This window comes from Polyodon spathula, chromosome 16 (genome assembly GCF_017654505.1).
Source record: "Polyodon spathula isolate WHYD16114869_AA chromosome 16, ASM1765450v1, whole genome shotgun sequence".
NCBI lineage: Eukaryota > Metazoa > Chordata > Actinopteri > Acipenseriformes > Polyodontidae > Polyodon > Polyodon spathula.
Window position 1 is genome coordinate 18,654,658 of NC_054549.1, and position 16,574 is coordinate 18,671,231.

At 39.7% G+C, this 16,574-nt stretch overlaps 1 protein-coding gene across 4 annotated transcripts; it reads right to left on the reverse strand.

The window, feature by feature from the left end:
* Window positions 1-7,905: 7,905 nt before the first annotated feature.
* On the reverse strand, window positions 7,906-12,097 carry LOC121329263 (beta-1,3-galactosyltransferase 6-like). Of its 4 annotated transcripts, XM_041274789.1 has the most exons (4): window positions 12,018-12,097; window positions 11,811-11,897; window positions 10,642-10,834; window positions 7,907-10,132 (listed from the first exon to the last, which is right to left on the reverse strand). In XM_041274789.1, the coding sequence occupies exon 4, from the start codon at window positions 10,102-10,104 to the stop codon at window positions 9,109-9,111; it is 996 nt and encodes a 331-aa protein (XP_041130723.1). In that variant the 5' UTR covers window positions 10,105-10,132; window positions 10,642-10,834; window positions 11,811-11,897; window positions 12,018-12,097; the 3' UTR covers window positions 7,907-9,108. The 4 variants fall into 4 exon arrangements, with proteins under 4 accessions (XP_041130725.1, XP_041130723.1, XP_041130724.1 ...); XM_041274790.1 differs by having other exon boundaries at window positions 10,642-10,747; window positions 11,811-12,072; XM_041274788.1 differs by having other exon boundaries at window positions 11,811-12,072.
* Window positions 12,098-16,574: the final 4,477 nt, after the last annotated feature.

The following is a 16,574-nucleotide window of genomic DNA, read 5'->3' on the forward strand; positions in this document are numbered from 1 at the left end:
ACAAAATGGTGCATACAGGAGTTATAGAGTCCCGTTGCAGCGGCCATCTTGGGGAGGACAGTTATACAGGTGTACGGGAATTGCAGATTAGAGAGGCAGGGCTTGGTACATATTAGGGAGTCTGGTGGTTCAGTCATAGGAGATTGAAGCAGGAGCAGACCATGGTCGCCTCAGTGTTGACAATTGCTTTCCTAGGTGGATTAGGAACTGTCACGGGATGGAGAGCCAAGGCTGTCGTGGAGGCAGAGACACTGTATTTTTTGTATATACTTGCTGTGCACTTGTATTGTAAACACATGTGTGTGTTGCACCTAAACCCAGGACTGTGTCGTTACTCACTACCACACTCCACCACAACAACACGTAGGCAAGGATTTTTATAGTGCTTATTATAACATTCAATACATGAAAATAAAAGGTCCTTATGTACCCTTTAAATCAATTCATTGAGGGATTATTTTCCCTGCGGGTCCTTACTGTAATTGTCACAGACGATGCTTCAACGCAGATTCATTTCAAACCCTGTTACGGCCTCTTCACAACCGTCTACATAGAACCTCAAGCCTGGACTCACACAGGCAACGTCCAGGCTACAGGGCGCATCCTGCACTCCACGCGGAGTGCCTTTACTGGATGCGACACTCGGGAGCCCACCAAACTGCTCTTTAACATGTGTCTGTATTAACTGCTCAGCTAAATGATAAATCCTAGTTCAGCTTTGCTTTGACCAGTTACTTTTAACTATGTACATTCAATATTAATGATCACATTCATGCTTTGGTAATATGCATGTTTTATTAGCCTTAGAGGACATGTAGCTAAGAAGAGCAGTCCAGTAAATGTTAACGAATATGCATTACCATTACATTGGGGTCCTGTAAGAAGATGCACATGTTATGGTAAACATTGTTTTGGTATTTCTGAATGAAATAGAGTGTACCCTGTCATAATCCTGCAGACTCCCTGCAATGGCATTCCTGACTCTGTTCGGTAGTGCTGTTCAATTGCTGTTGCAGTTGTTTCACTGACAAAAAACAAAGGGATGATTGGAATGTTCTTCTGGAAGTACTTGAACATATCCATTGGGAGAGAGAATTTGGTCATTATTTAGGAAAGCCATTGTCATCAAGGGAACACAGTGATTACATTGTTTCATGATTTTAAAGTAGGATCATTCATATATGTTACTCTATATTCTGGTTTGGACTGATTGAGGAGAATTCAGAAGAATTTGCTGATTCACTGGCCAGAGCGTGATGCATGCTGGGTTTCTTCTAATGCTCTGTGAAATCCAGATTCCCAACATGACCGCTTCATCTACCAGGAAATACAATAAGTCAAGCAGACATGGAGAAAACAGTCAGGTTCCTCAACGTGCATAAACATTCTGAGACATTCTCAATGCTATGTCTCTATCTCAAAACCATGTCTTTAACTCAACACCATGTCTCACTCAACACCATGTCTCTATCTCAACGCCCTGTCTCTATCTCAACGGCATGTCTCTGTCTTAAAGCCATGTCTTTATCTCAACACTATACCTCTATCTCAACGCCATGTCTCCGTCTCAAAGCCATGTCTTTATCTCAACACTATGCCTCTATCTAAACACCATGTCTCTCTCAACGCCATGTCTTTATCTCAACACTGCCTCTATCTCAACGCCATGTCTCTCTCAACACCATGTCTCCGTCTCAAAGCCATGTCTTTATCTCAACACCCTGTCTCTATCTCAACGCCATGTCTCTGTCTTAAAGCCATGCCTTTTCTCAACACTATGCCTCTATCTCAATGCCATGTCACAGTCTCAAAGCCATGTCTTTATCTCAACACTATGCCTCTATCTAAATGCCATATCTCTCTCAACGGCATGTCTTTATCTCAACACTATGCCTCTATGTCAATGCCATGTCTCTCTCAATGCCATGTCTCTATCTCAACAGGATCCTGAGATTGCAATCTGAATGCCAGTAGTCTTGCTCAAAACCTCAAACTGTGATCCTCTGTAACAGTAGTGGCCAGTACGTGGATCGCAGACATTTTTTGGTGGATCTCGGGACAAATCAGAATAAGCACTAATATATAACCATCCCAACAGTTTCTGCATATGAGACTAAAATGCTTGTGTGACGTACATTTTAATTTAGGCACACTGGGCGACTAAACATTCCTAAAGGTTAACTATAAAAAAAAGTGATTTTTTTTCACCTGAAAGTAACAAAACAAAACAAAACAAAAAACTCACATAGCTCAATCATAACGTACTCTGTGAATGTAGTTTATTGCTCTCCACTGCCCACTGTTAATCACACATTAAAAACTACAAATCCCATACCCCGCCAGTTTCACTGCTTTATCAGTGTGATGGCTACTCGTTTCTAGTTTGAAAACTTGTCAGTCCAAGATAAGGAAAATAACAAATTATTTTCACGTGATTGGAGAGGTTTCAAAACAAAACCGTGATGAACAAAATTCAGATATGTTGACATCTTTACAAGAAATGAGCAATGAAGCCATGTCAGAAGAGGAAAGTGAACACTTCAAGAAGGGCTATGTTAGTTACACAGCGTTTCGTAGCTAAAGAACATTCAAGTTCAATCAAGTGGCTAGAAGGTTTTCCCTGGCTTAAGTCTGACAATGCAAACAAAACATGTTTTGTTAATATGGTAATTGATGGCAGGCAAGACTGCATTTTTAACAGGTAGACAGAAGTTCAGACATGGAAATATATTAAACAGTGTTCAAAAACGGCACGCAATGTGCGGAGATGCATACATTCAGAAACGTTAGCCAGCCCATCCCTCTACCATAAACATGCAAGTAGAACATTCTGAGGAAGATGCAATCAGGCAGCTAAAAACCATTTAAGTTGGAAAAAAAAGTTGTCCATTATAATTTTGTTGATGCAAATGTATTCAACTGCACAAGGGTTATTTAAGAAAGGAAGGAAAAAAGATTTGTAGATATTCAACAATATATGTGTGCAATTTTTTTTTGTGTGCCCCTAAATTTTTCAGTGTGCCTATATTTTTTAACTTAGGTGCACATGTGGCTAAGAAAGTTAGTCTAGAGCTCCTCCTACGCCAGGTTTCAAGACTCAGATGAAAAATGCTGGTTTCGGTTTCATTATTATAACTACCTATGCTCTATTAAAAAATGGTTTGATTGCACGTTTGTTAATTTTTTGTTTTGTTTTATTATTGCTATCTTACGTATTGGACACTACTATATTAAATCACGATCATAATTGTTGGTCATAGCTTACTGGAGGATCACGGAGACCACTGAGATCAATTTGAAATATGGAGGTTTCTAATAAATACACGACAGGTAACACGTTTCTCAGACGGTGCTGTGTTCGCGGTGACCTGATTTGTCATGGAAACCCCCAGTGGTCTCAGACTGTTCAACAGTACCCTCCACACTTAGAATTGAAGACCCAGGCAGGTACCTGGAATGACTTCAGAGTGGCATTCCAATAAGAGTACACCTCTCTACCACAGCAATACAATGAGGACGAAGTGTCCTGTTTATGACTGACCATTTACAGTCTAGGCTAACGACCTGATCACTTGTTTATATCAGCATGGGTTTAACAAAAACAAAAAGGTTTATGGTTATTTGACCTTTGAAGTTAACAGTTGAATGGTGTTATTTGAAAAGCAGTGTTAATAATTATGTTTATATTGTTTACCTGTAGATTGAGAAAGGGATTCTGTACACAGGCAAGGGTTTCTACAGAAACACTACCTTTGAGAGGTGGTCTGCACTCTCCATGCTCTTCAGCATGTTATTACACTGTGGGTTAAGGCACGTGCATATACACTTGTACAAAGTATTGTATAAAACCTACATCTGACATTTGCTTGTGTGGGTAGCCCACCATAATAGAATTGTATTTACATTTTCCTTTTTGCATGTACTAAGTATTAAACTGCTTGTGTTAAGAATGGGTGCCTCGCCCCTCTGGTTACAACAGTTAGTCTCATGTGTGACTGGTAAGAGCTTGTCTGGACCAGAGCTGGGTACATGCCCACACAAACAAACCCTCTACACTGTATTTACAGAAACATTGCAGAGTCTGTTAAGGGAATTGTATGCAGCTCTGCTCTACTGTGTTCAATTAAATAAACGGAACACTGCTTTCAAGTCTTGTGGCAAGTTTCCTACACATGGCCAGTGAACTGTTAGGAAATCATCGCATGTGATCGCTAGAAGTAGGAATGCTGGGATGTGCCTAGTGTGCTGTATGTAACCATTGTCATTTAATCAGCAAGTGCAGGCTTGTTTACATGTTAAAACTGAATCCCACCATGTCTTTAGAAGTTACAGTCAAGGCTTTTGTTTATTGGGTAAAGCTTCAACCCTTGACAAAGACCTACGTTTTTGATGATATGCGTCCATAAACAGTGTCTTTGCACACAGAGTTTCAGAGACAAATGTGTAACAGGATAAGGTCACGGACAAGGCTGTTCACAGGTAGGAAGAAGACTCTTGAGATGGAGAGAAGCACTGTTTTGCACATTTATTGACATGAAACAGGAACAAAATAACCACATGAACAAAGAGACAAGGGACAGGGACCCAAAATAAAAGCTTTAAACAAAAAACTACAAATATTTTGACAAAACCGTCACATTGGTGTTGGGATCCCTGCTTCACCCAAACAAAAAGTATTTGGCTCCCTTTACATAGCATGTAGATGGGGCTTGATTGACCATCAATTATTCAATCAAGGTCCCAGCCACATTTCCACACGTGGATTCTGGCAGGGATCGAATTAACCCCATCCCTGCCAAACTTAAATTCTAAATAATAAATCTTTATTTACAACATATATTACACAGGGCTTCTTTCTGCCATGTCACCGTGTCATTTTGATGGTTTCTGTCCCATTTTCACTTTACACTTACAAGCATAAAAACAACTTTTTCACATTATGTGTGACTCGATCTGGTTTTAAAAAAGGAGACATTGTGAGTGTCTAGCAGATATATTTTGCTTCCTGTGAAATTGGTAAATAAAGTCTGCACTCCTTGGATTAAACGAATAGAGGACTGGCATTAACCTAGAGAAAGCCATTGAGATAAATGGATGCTAGTTTAAAATGAAATGTATTTATTCAGATTTGACCAAGTTCTCACCTATTTTTATAGTGGGTCAAGAATGAGACACATACTATTTTTTTTTTTTTTTTTTTTACCAAAGGTATGATATTGGGGTCTGTTTTAATGATCTAACTCTTTTAAAATATTACAGAACTCCCTGCAGCGTTTGCAGAAGCACATTCTGTTGCCGTTGCTGTGTCCCGTGTTGTCTGTATCGCAGCTTTATATTTTTGAACATGCTGCAGACTCTGTTAATACATTTTAATCAACATCACTCATGAGTCATACAAAAGCTGAGGAATACATTTCTCAACATTTATTTAAAAGCATTCACCAGCACAAAGAGAATTTCTCCTGTAAGGACTGCAGTGTATCCAGATCACACTCCCTCCTGCAGTGTATCCAGTTCACGCTCCCTCCTTCAACAAGGCTGCTTTTCTGTTCCCACAATACACCACTCATTTCAATCACAGCACCAGCATTGTTGCAGGAGGAAGAGTGGTATACACTGCTATGAATACAAATATAAATTCGGGATTGCTGAAAAATCTGTTGCAGCTGTACGGTCAATACGGGATAAAGCAAAGATAAAACCATGTGTTTCTTGTAAACACAGCAGGGGGTTCTGTAACACTTTCTCCAGGGGTGACCATGTTATTAACACCACTAAACACTGGTAACAGAGACCTCTTTGTAGTTACTGCCCTGAGGTGCCCACTTACCCAAGACAAGTTTAATGTGCCAGTTGTCTATGCATTTATTATAGCATGTATGGATTACAGTGCCTCTGCCCAGTAATAATATTAGTTCACTATATTGGATGTTTTCTTTTGATAATATAACCACATTGTGAGTTTCTCAGTATTTGATGTGTGAATGTCACTTTTGTGCAAAAACTAAATTAATTATAAAAAGTGTTGGGGTTAGGCAAAAGCATAAAACTGCATCCACAAAGCAAAGCAAGCAAAGTCTCAGAATGTCAATCCACACCAGACATGACTTGGAAACAATCAAAAAGACTGGAAATAAACACATCACCCCACCCATGCATACCTATTGGACACACTAGAGATGGGCGGTCCCATTACAAAACAGGTCTTGTTTTGATAGTTACCACCCTGACCTCCGGCAACTCTCTTGTAAAAAAGGTTGTAAAAAAATCTATAGAACAGAGTTATTGAACACCCGTGTATATCCAGCAGTTTTATTGTTATCATTATTATTAGTAGTAATTGTACAGTTGTAGTCGTATTATTATTATTTTTTTTTTGTGGTACCAGTAGCAGTAGTAGTCTGATTTGAAGCCAGCTGAACAATAGTAGTATAATTGAACTGACATTTTCAACAAAATTATTTTATTGTTATACATTTATATATTCAACTTACTGAAATCTCAGTTGTGCTAATTCCTTCTGTGATCCTTTTGTTTATTCATTTTTTAAAGTATTTTAAGTGCAACATTATTATTATTATTATTATTATTATTATTATTATTATTATTATTAAAATCTGTGTTATTATGCACATGTTGCCACTTACCTTGTATTATTATTTACTTTTATTTAGTTTTTCCTTTTAAAACAGTCTGGTGAACTTGAAAGAAAATGCTTTACAGATATGGCTCATAATCTTCACAACTACATATGAGCTTGGTAATGTTGGGATGTGTCTCTAGAATATGAACGTTGTTTTACAGTGTATAGAATAGCAGGACCTCGATAATATTTTTATTTATTTGGTGAATCTCCACAAAACGTCGCTTTATGTGTATGTACAGACCTTCTTCTAGTCACGGATTTGTGCCACAGAACAATTTAGTGAACAAAACGTTATTTATCATAAAAACAAACCAAAAGAAAAGCCATGGCCTAAAATGAGGTCACATGATCAAGTGTGAACACGGGACCTTTCTTCTGTCATTTTTAAAAGCCAGCAAAAGTGCACATTTTAATTTAAATGCTGGCTATATAGACTGCTCTGGTTTATTTTTACTTATTAATAAACCTATTTTTATGCAACTTTCTTAATCAGAAATAAAATGTCTGTGTGTTGCTAAATGAATCACCTGCAAGCCACCCAGGCAGTCTTTCTTCTGGCTGTCTTTGAAGTCGTTCAGTTTGCAATCATATAATAGCGGATACTGCTGTGTGAGTGGATACCTCATGAATTAACTTTTCGTAGTCCATGGTTAACTTGTTTTGAGGTGTGATTTGTTTTGAGGCGTGATATCTTTTGAGGCATGAGATGTTTTGAGGCGTGTTTGACGTGGGTCAGGGGTGTTGCTTCCGATTGGTCAGTTTCAATCCAGTCGTGAGACGAGAAACAGGTTATATTTTAGCGATGCAAAATTTTCTCAGAGCGACCTCACTCCCTGCTGATGTGGATACTCCCATTGACTGCAGTGACTTCTAAATGATTGGCTCACGTCCAGTGTGGATGCAGTTTAAAGAAGTAGAGTTGAGCAGCTTTGTGTGTGTTTATTCGTTTAAAGTGAATGAAACAAACATAATAACTGCATACCCCTTACAGGTTGTGTACATCCCTTTTTTCAAGACATTGTCTCAGATGTCCAACTGTGGCTTCTTTTCTGTCATTAACCAACCAGCTGCTTCCCTTACTGACTGACATGCTTTCAGCCAGTAACATTTTCCCCAAGATGGTGCTGAAGTGAAATGATGCAGGAAGTACAAACAGATAACCTGAGTAAGGAACAGAAACTATGCAGTTATTTTAAAACCAAAGCAGCAACAGATAACAGGTTTTCAAATTAAAATATGTGTGCTATAACATGCGTTTCTTTCAAAACTGCACATCAGACCAATTTAACTAAATGCAAAACTGGTAAGAAATTATTTTGTTAGCTACAAATACTTTCAAGTCATCCATTTTCAGCATGTATAGATTTTTATTAGAGTAGTTTGGACTACAGCGGTAAGTTTTTCACTTTTAACAGCGGTTATTTTAAATGGCACTAGCAGGATACAAGCGGCCAATGGGAAAGTCGACAGTTGACCGGACTGTGGCACCTCAGGTGATAAAGTGTGTGTCTCTCTGGGTCCATCCTCCAACAGCTCAATACCAGTCCCTTTTAGAGGCATGACCATGTGAACAATGTGCATTAAAAACAAAGCTTTGCCATCCTGGCCATACGCAACTGGGTTATCTAATGTAACGCTAGATGAAGTAGTCTAGCGTTAGTTCAGTCAGGGTCTGTGGAACCAGACATTTGGAGTGGATTAATGATAACCAGGGAGATTCCACAGTTTAGACAGTTATTCAAATGCATTTGGTGCAAATCTGTTTATGACTATGAAAAAAGATGGCATGAAAGGGTAAATGTCTGAAATTAAAATTGCACATTTTACATTGAAGGACAGCTGGTGAGTTGCCAGATTTTTTTTTTTTTTTACTGGAATAGGGTATGAATTATACTTTTATTTTCATTCTATTTTGAAAGAATATTTGTACATGAGAAAGCCATGTTTGTCCCAGCACTATAAAACCCAGAGGTGTCTTCATCAAATCAACCCACTGGTTTGTTCTACATTTGCCATTCACTTTTGTACTGCTATTCAAAATGACCAGAAAGTTAATGGAAACCAGGCAAAATAAATAGAATACAATTGTCATGCCATGCACAGTGGGGCCTGAGAAGTAAAAACAAAATCCCAACTTCACAATGTAGCTGTTAAAAACACTAAAAAGCTTATTTGGCAAGCAGTGACACTGAACTGAAAGAGCACACAAAACAGCAGCAGCACACTCTGCGTGTCAACATTTAAATGAAACGACTATACGTTTAGCAAGCATTACATACTTGAATATCAGTAACAAAGACGATATTGTCCATTATATCAACCGTTACATTGTTAAGATCAGGAACACAGTTATAGCATCACACAAAGTTAAAAAGTCTTCATTATATATAGTTTTAATGTCATCTGAACTGGAGCCTCAACCCAACTTTCAGAGTAAAATTTTCCGTCAGTGCAGAACAGTATCAAAGAATGCCATCTTTCCTTTGGCAGCACTGAGAAGGTGGCACGTTCCAGTCGTATATATAAGACAGTCGAAGCTTGACTTCTTCTTTACACAGTTTCCCTTCTCTGATCAGTGTCTGGTGCTTCTCCAGCATATCCTCAATGCTCTGTTTGTGGGTCACAATGTATTTATTATTGCAGCCCCTGGATTTGAATTCAGTGTCAAATCTGGGGTCATGAATGCGCTTCACATCCACTGGACCCAACCATGCCCCCAAAGAGACATCTTCACTCTGCCAAAACTTAAGGTATTCCCGGTTGATCCTGATATAATGTGCCAGATCTGCTGATAAGACATAGCCACCTCCAAACGCATATGGCAGGTAGTAGTCACAGAGTACCCAGGTGCTTTCTTTCCACTTCCCTGCAGATTTAACCCTTCCCCTACCATAGAAGAACCCCCAGTACAGTTTCTTGGGTTCCTTAGCCTGCAGCTCTTCCTTGATTACATCAAGTCGAGCAAACGTGTCATCATCAGCCTTTAAGACAAACTTGTAGTCTGCATGCTGGTCCAGCCAGGAATACATGTGAACGAGCTTGCTGGTGAGATTGTCATAGGAGTCCTTCAGATCTGGCAGAAGCAGCAGGTCGTGGTGCCTGGCGTTCTCCAGGCTCAGGTTCTGGATGTCCTCAGGAAGAAGGCCGTTGGTCCCAATCACAAACTTACAGAGAATGTCAGGGTCACGCTTGGCGAGCCAGGTGCTGCGAATGATGCTCCGTCTCTCTGTGTATTTGGGTCCAGTGGTGATGAGAACGACGAGGAAAGCAGACAGCTCCTTGGTCTGTTGCTGTTGGGGTTCATCTCTCTTTTCTGCGTGATGAGGGAAGCCCGATTCAGAGTGTTTCAATGTTTCCGATGTGCATTTAGCCAAATACAAGAGGACCAAGGCAAACAAAGAGAGGCTGCCGAGCCCCAGGGCGGTTTTGTGGCGGCTCAGAAGACGCACAAGATTCATTCTGTTAAGCTGTGACCTTGAAAGGAAACTAAAACAGAAAAAGAAAAAATATAAATATGCCATTGACAAAAAAGTAATTTGAAAACTATATTGTAAACAGAAAACCACTAAAAGTGCCAAAGAGAAGACCTGTCAACAGTGAAACCGACAGCGAGAAGCATTAAGAAATCATGGTTATGTGCACAAAAATGGACAAAATTACACATCATTTGAAAGACATTTTCCAGGGTAGCGATTGAAGCATGTCTAATGGGGGCGAAAGATGGGCGTAACCAGCCAACTTCACACCCTCCCAATTATTTAACCACTATGTAAAAGAGCTGGCCTTGTCTGCATTGGTTACAGTGATTTTACCTCATCTCATCTCACCAACAGGACACAATCCGTAACGGCAGTGCATCACACACACACACACACACAAGCTGCCCGCTACAGATGCAGGGCTATTTTAAAAGATGTCTTTCTCCTTACACACAATGCAGTAGTTTAAGGGTCTGAGTTATGAAGACAGTTTAATGGAATTGCGCAGAGACTCACCTCACAGTCGGTTTCAGAGGTGTTGTTAGTCAAATTTTGTCTTGACAACGCTGTTTGGCACATGAACCACACCCCATTGAGAAAAGGGTTCTGAGGGTTCTGATTTCTGTGTAGCATCGCAAAGATGGGAAAAAGGTAAAAAGCCCATTTTGATGATCTTCAACTTATTTTTATTCTCCATATGAAGCATAACCTATAACAATAACATTATCATCATTTTAAGCTTGTTTCATGGGCTTTACAACAAAAAAACAATTCACTCACATTAGGAATCAAGTAACCCTCTGATCCATTTAAAATGAAATTTTAGATTTCAGCATCAAAAAAAAAAAAAACTATAACACTGTAATCTTTGCATACAAAACATACTACAATACTATAACAATATGCCATGTGCATAAAACACAGCAGGCATGATTTACCGAGTAAGACTTCTGTTTGAAACGTTTGAAACATGTAGAGTCTCTTTTAGTATTTCTAAATTCTGCACCATTGAGAGTTTTAGTTATGGGTGAAAGCTGAACACAAAACGCATTTCAGATTTGCTAAACTGTATCAGAATTTATTTTTAATTTTGTATCGAATTTTGAAGACGGTAATATGTATATAAAACTGACGCTGAATATGTATCTGCTAGTATTTAATTCGTCTTTTATTATAAATATCTGAATAATTATTTAAACTGTGATTTCATATTACCCCTTCAGCAAACAACACTTTGTGAATATATTGTACACCATTTTCATGTGCCAAAAGACACGTCATCTGGTCAGATTTAGTGCATGAATAAAACTGCTAATCAAGATGCAAAATAATAGGTATTCCCTGTTATAAAGACACAGACGGTGTGGGCGCCATCTGTTAATCCGCCTTTTACTGCTTTATTCAATTCGTATTCAGAAGTCCCATAATCTAAACAATGCAATTTTAAATAATGTAGCCATTTTCAATGTTGTATTGATACTCAATGGTCAACCACACGGCCCTGCCAGGAAATACATCTACAGTGAACTCGGTCAGTATAATTAATTTATGTTTACCACCTGCACACGTAACCACTATATTACTATCATCATGCGAAGGAATTTCATTGATTCTGTATCTGTACGAGTATCACTCCTAAACTCCACACAACTAATTTTGAAAAAAACGTAATTTTGAAACAGTACCTTTAATACATCATACAAATATGATCGCTGCTTCAGTGACATCTTGATGCACCCGATCTTCGCAAACAGCAAGCACTGTCTCAGCGTCTGGAATAAGACATCGCTACATATTAATACAACACATAACGGAAGTGTTCGGTATAAACATCAAGTAAAACGAACCGGTAAACGGCTGATATTCCTCAGTTTGATTAACCAAAAACGTACACAGAGCATTCTAATCTGTGCATACTGACAGCTGCCAGCACTTCGTGTGATCGCATTCGGCTTCTGTAATTCAGAATTCCAGCTGGCTGCATTTACAAAGAGAACTCTAGAGATTAAAACGAACAGGCGCCCTCTATGGACTGGAAGAATACATTATTTATTGTTGGCAATAAAAAAAATAGGTCTCTCAAAAAAAGTTAGACTGTCTCTAAATAACAGGGGGCCAGTAACAAGGAATGTTTGACGCAATACTTAGATTTAAATAGTATTTTAGCCCACGGTTTACTGCTGTTCCACCGGTCTGTGAGCCTGATCAGAATCACAGCACATTTGTTTGAAGAAATGTCTTAAGAAGTTTCATCAGTTTGAAGGTTGCTAATAAAGACATTCTTTGATAATGTCTGCTGCTGTGTTTTTGTAGGTAAAGTTTTGGTTGTGCATTATACATTATGTTAAATCTGAATGCGAGTTTTAAAACTATTTAGTAATGTTCTGAAATATATATGTAATGGATTGCAACTGCACTTCTGTTTCCATGAAACCCCACATTATAATTCAATTTAAACCCGTAACGGCAGTGCATCACACACACACGCTGCCCGGTACACATCCATGGATATTTTAAAAGTTGTCTTTCTCCTTACGCACAATGCAGTAGCTTAAGGGTCTGAGTTATGGAGTTTAATGGAATTGCGCCGAGACTCGCTTCACAGTTGGTTTCAGAGGTATTGCAGGTCACATTTTGTCTTGACAATGCTGTGGATAATACATGAACCACATCCCATTGAGAAAAGGGTTCTGGGGGTCTCTCTACCTGCACAATGATTTCTGTGTACCCCATATTGTGAAGAGTGTACACTAGTGTACACTTTAAACACACACACAAACATTACTGTGTTGTTGCTGCTTTGAAATTGAAGGGTGTGATTAGTCAACTACTTCCTGAGGCCAACTGCCACTATTCTAGTGCGACCAGGACCTCAGCTGTGCAGCAACTTTCTCCTCCAACTCCACACAGCTAGCTGTGACTGAGTTCTCCTCTGGGCTCTCCAAGGTATTTAATACTGCTTGTGCTCTACTGGAAATGCTGGAGCACAACATAGCCTGGCTGATTTGTTCCAGTTGATTCTGGTAGCAGAAGAGGCAGAATAAACACTTGCCAGCTCTGTATCCTCTCCAGATGAACCAGATAGTAGGCCACTAGGAGCACATCATCAACATAGGCTGAGAGGACTACCATGGGGTTCGATCTGTCGAGCACCATCCCTGTCGGCCTCCTTCACAGGAGACACAGGAAGGTCCTTTAGAAGACAGGCACCTGCTTTTCTGCCCTGCCCTTCCTCTGGGATGGTATGGCCCTGTCAGCAGCTTTCCCGGCCCACTGTCAGGTGGCGCAGAAGATCCGGCCACTTCAGGGGTGTTCAGGGAGCAAGAATGGGAGTGAGAAGGAGAAGGAGAAGGAGAAGGAGAAGGAGAAGGAGAAGGAGAAGGAGCAGAGCTGAGCAATTGCTACGTTGTGCTTGAGGACCAGTACAGTGTTAGTGTGTTTTGTCTGTTCATCCTTGGTAAATGGTTAGGTTCAACCTACAAGGAGTCTGTGTTGTTTACTGTGATACCAAAACGTGTTGTGTTTGTTTGTTGAAGTAAACTGTTTGTTATTTCTAGACTACTAACACGATCCGGAGCTGTCGCTATTCAGTCAGCATCAAACCCAGACACCAGCACTTTCACTTGTTCACGGAGAACTGTCTTTGCACCACGAGCACTAATATCACTCTTTGTTAACTGTGTCTGTGTTTTGTGTTACATGTCGGTGTGCAGGACCGGACTTTTGGTTACGGGTCAAACCCAGGGATTATAGATACCGAGTGATACACGCCGCTGCGTCACTCCAGCATTATTATTTACAGTTGTTTGCCGTCAGGCTCTGGACATTGTTCCTTCAATTAACACACTTGCACCTGTACATCTTTATCTGTCTGTTCATTCTACCCTGCAGCATTGGCTTCACCTGCACTCACTTACCACTTTGCCACAAGATGGTAATATGATACCCAGGTATTGTGATCACTGGTAATGTGATGCCCAGGTATTGTGATCACTGATAATGTGATGTGCAGGTATTGTGATCACTGGTGATGCCCAGGTATTGTGATCACTGATAATGTGATGTGCAGGTATTGTGATCACTGATAATGTGATGTGCAGGTATTGTGATCACTGGTAATGTGATGCCCAGGTATTGTGATCACTGACAATGTGATGTGCAGGTATTGTGGTCACTGGTAATGTGATGCCCAGGTATTGTAATCACTGGTAATGTGATGCCCAGGTATTGTGATCACTGGTAATGTGATGCCCAGGTATTGTAATCACTGGTAATGTGATGCCCAGGTATTGTAATCACTGGTAATGTGATGCCCAGGTATTGTAATCACTGGTAATGTGATGCCTAGGTATTGTAATCACTGGTAATGTGATGCCCAGGTATTGTGATAACTGGTAATGTGATGCCCAGGTATTGTGTGCACCACGTGGCCCTGGAGAGAGAGTCCAACAAAGAGAAGCCAGACTAATCCCAGGCCGTCCAGGAATGACCTACAAAGAAAGAAGTGAGTATTTCTGGCCAGCACAAAGTTTATTAGGGGTGGCTTTGAAGTGTTTAAACTCGTAAATGGAGTTGACAAAGATAACGCTAACCTGTACAGCACACCACACAATCCAGCTCTTTCTTTATGTTCTTATTATGTGTGCCTGTATACTGTAGGAAAATGTGATATCTATGAAGTGCTGGTTTTACATTTACTGGAAGTATTTTGTTAGCTTTATGTACTTTAAATAAAAATATCAAATAAGCAAGGAAATAATAGGCACCCAAGACCATGCAGAAGGAAGTTTAATTGTATTTCTATTGAAATAAGTGGGTCCAATTAGACTGTCATGTGATACCCTATATATTTAACTATACTTATAAAGAGGACATGCCACAAATCTTCATTGAGCAGGCCCTATAAAAATAGTATAGATAGGTAGATGGGGTAGGTGTAAAGATACACGCAAAGTGATTTGTGGGTGCAGTGCAGCCTTTAGCAGAAGTTTAGTCAAATCTGATTTCAGTGGCCGTTAAAAATGCAGTGTATGTAAAGAATGGTGTTCACCTGGCATTCTGCACCCGCTATCAATTTAGCACTTTGCCATCATTAATCCATTAAAATGATATTGAAACGATTTCAAATTAAGAAAACAGCATGGAATTGGCAGGATCAGGATACTAAGTGGGCACTCCAAAAACTTTACACCTTCTTACAAGGAGCAAACCATTGTAGACGCGAGTAATTAAGAGGTGTATAAAACCACACACCTGCAGAGACCTGCCATTGGCTTCAGGGTGGCTGCTGTGGTACACTTCCTCTTGGCTCTTGTTGAGGAGCGGCAGGAACACATTTGGAGGACACTTTGGTTGGGATGCTGGAGGATGCGGTGCGAATGCATTATAGCTAAATTGAGGGATGAGCAAGAGCCCAGTCAATCTAGGGACCGCTATCCCTGCACATGTAAGTGCTGTTTTCTCTGCACTAGTCCTTTCAAACCACAGTCGGAATTTATGGTGGGATAGGCCAGTTTCCTAGTGTTAGGCACATTTCTGGAAATCATGCTGAAAAGGGCAGGCTGTTACATATAATTTCCTAAGGATACTAGCATAACTGATGTTGGCAGAGGCTTTTCCAAACAACTCTGGCCGCAATGCAATTTGAATTTTGCAGCTCCACTTATTTGCACTGCGCCTATACTTCCATCTATCCCAATATCTCAATGCATTCAGTAAACTGAGTATGAAGTCAGCTTCTGAAATGGTTTATGGGATACAAAATGTCAGCAGGCAGCCGATTTATTAATTCCTGTAAGATTGTATAATGCACTGCTGAAGCTGCACATCTGTTCACTTTGAACCCTAGTCACTACTGTAAGCACAGCACAGAGACCAGGACCAGAGGACACATATACTATACTTGAATTGGTCTTTGCAGAACTGAGTAAATCACAAAGTTCCTTTGGTGACTCTTTGATGTAATGCAGTTTTGTTTCCACTAGATGGTGCTGTTACCTGCAGAATAAAAACAACTGAAAGGCCGTGCTGAGTTTGTTTAGTCATCTATAGAGATGTTCATTAACAGGTTTTACTTCCAGACCTGTCTGTGTTGTTCATATATTTCTTGTACTATTTTTGCTTCTCCTGTGATGACGGCTGATGTGTTTTATTAAACTGTGTACCAAACACTAAGCTTTGGAAACTTTAAACTGGTAAATTGTGAAGGCAGAGAAATGTGACTAGTATTAAAATAAAACATTGCATAATTAATATGGAATTAGAATGTTATGAAATAACGGAAATTTGCTATTTAAAAGATGTTCCCGTTTTGATTATTGTGGATTGTTAGACAATAGTGTGAATGGACATGAGCACTAGTAAACAGTCCTGTTTGGAACGCACCAATTTTTTCAATAAATGAAGCTCATCAGTGATCTGTGCAAAACAGATATTTCAGAAAGAAGACA

Coding starts and splice junctions, on each gene's coding strand:
- LOC121329263 (XM_041274791.1), bottom strand. CDS start 10,104: ATGAATCTTGTGCGTCTTCTGAGCCGCCACAAAACCGCCCTGGGGCTC.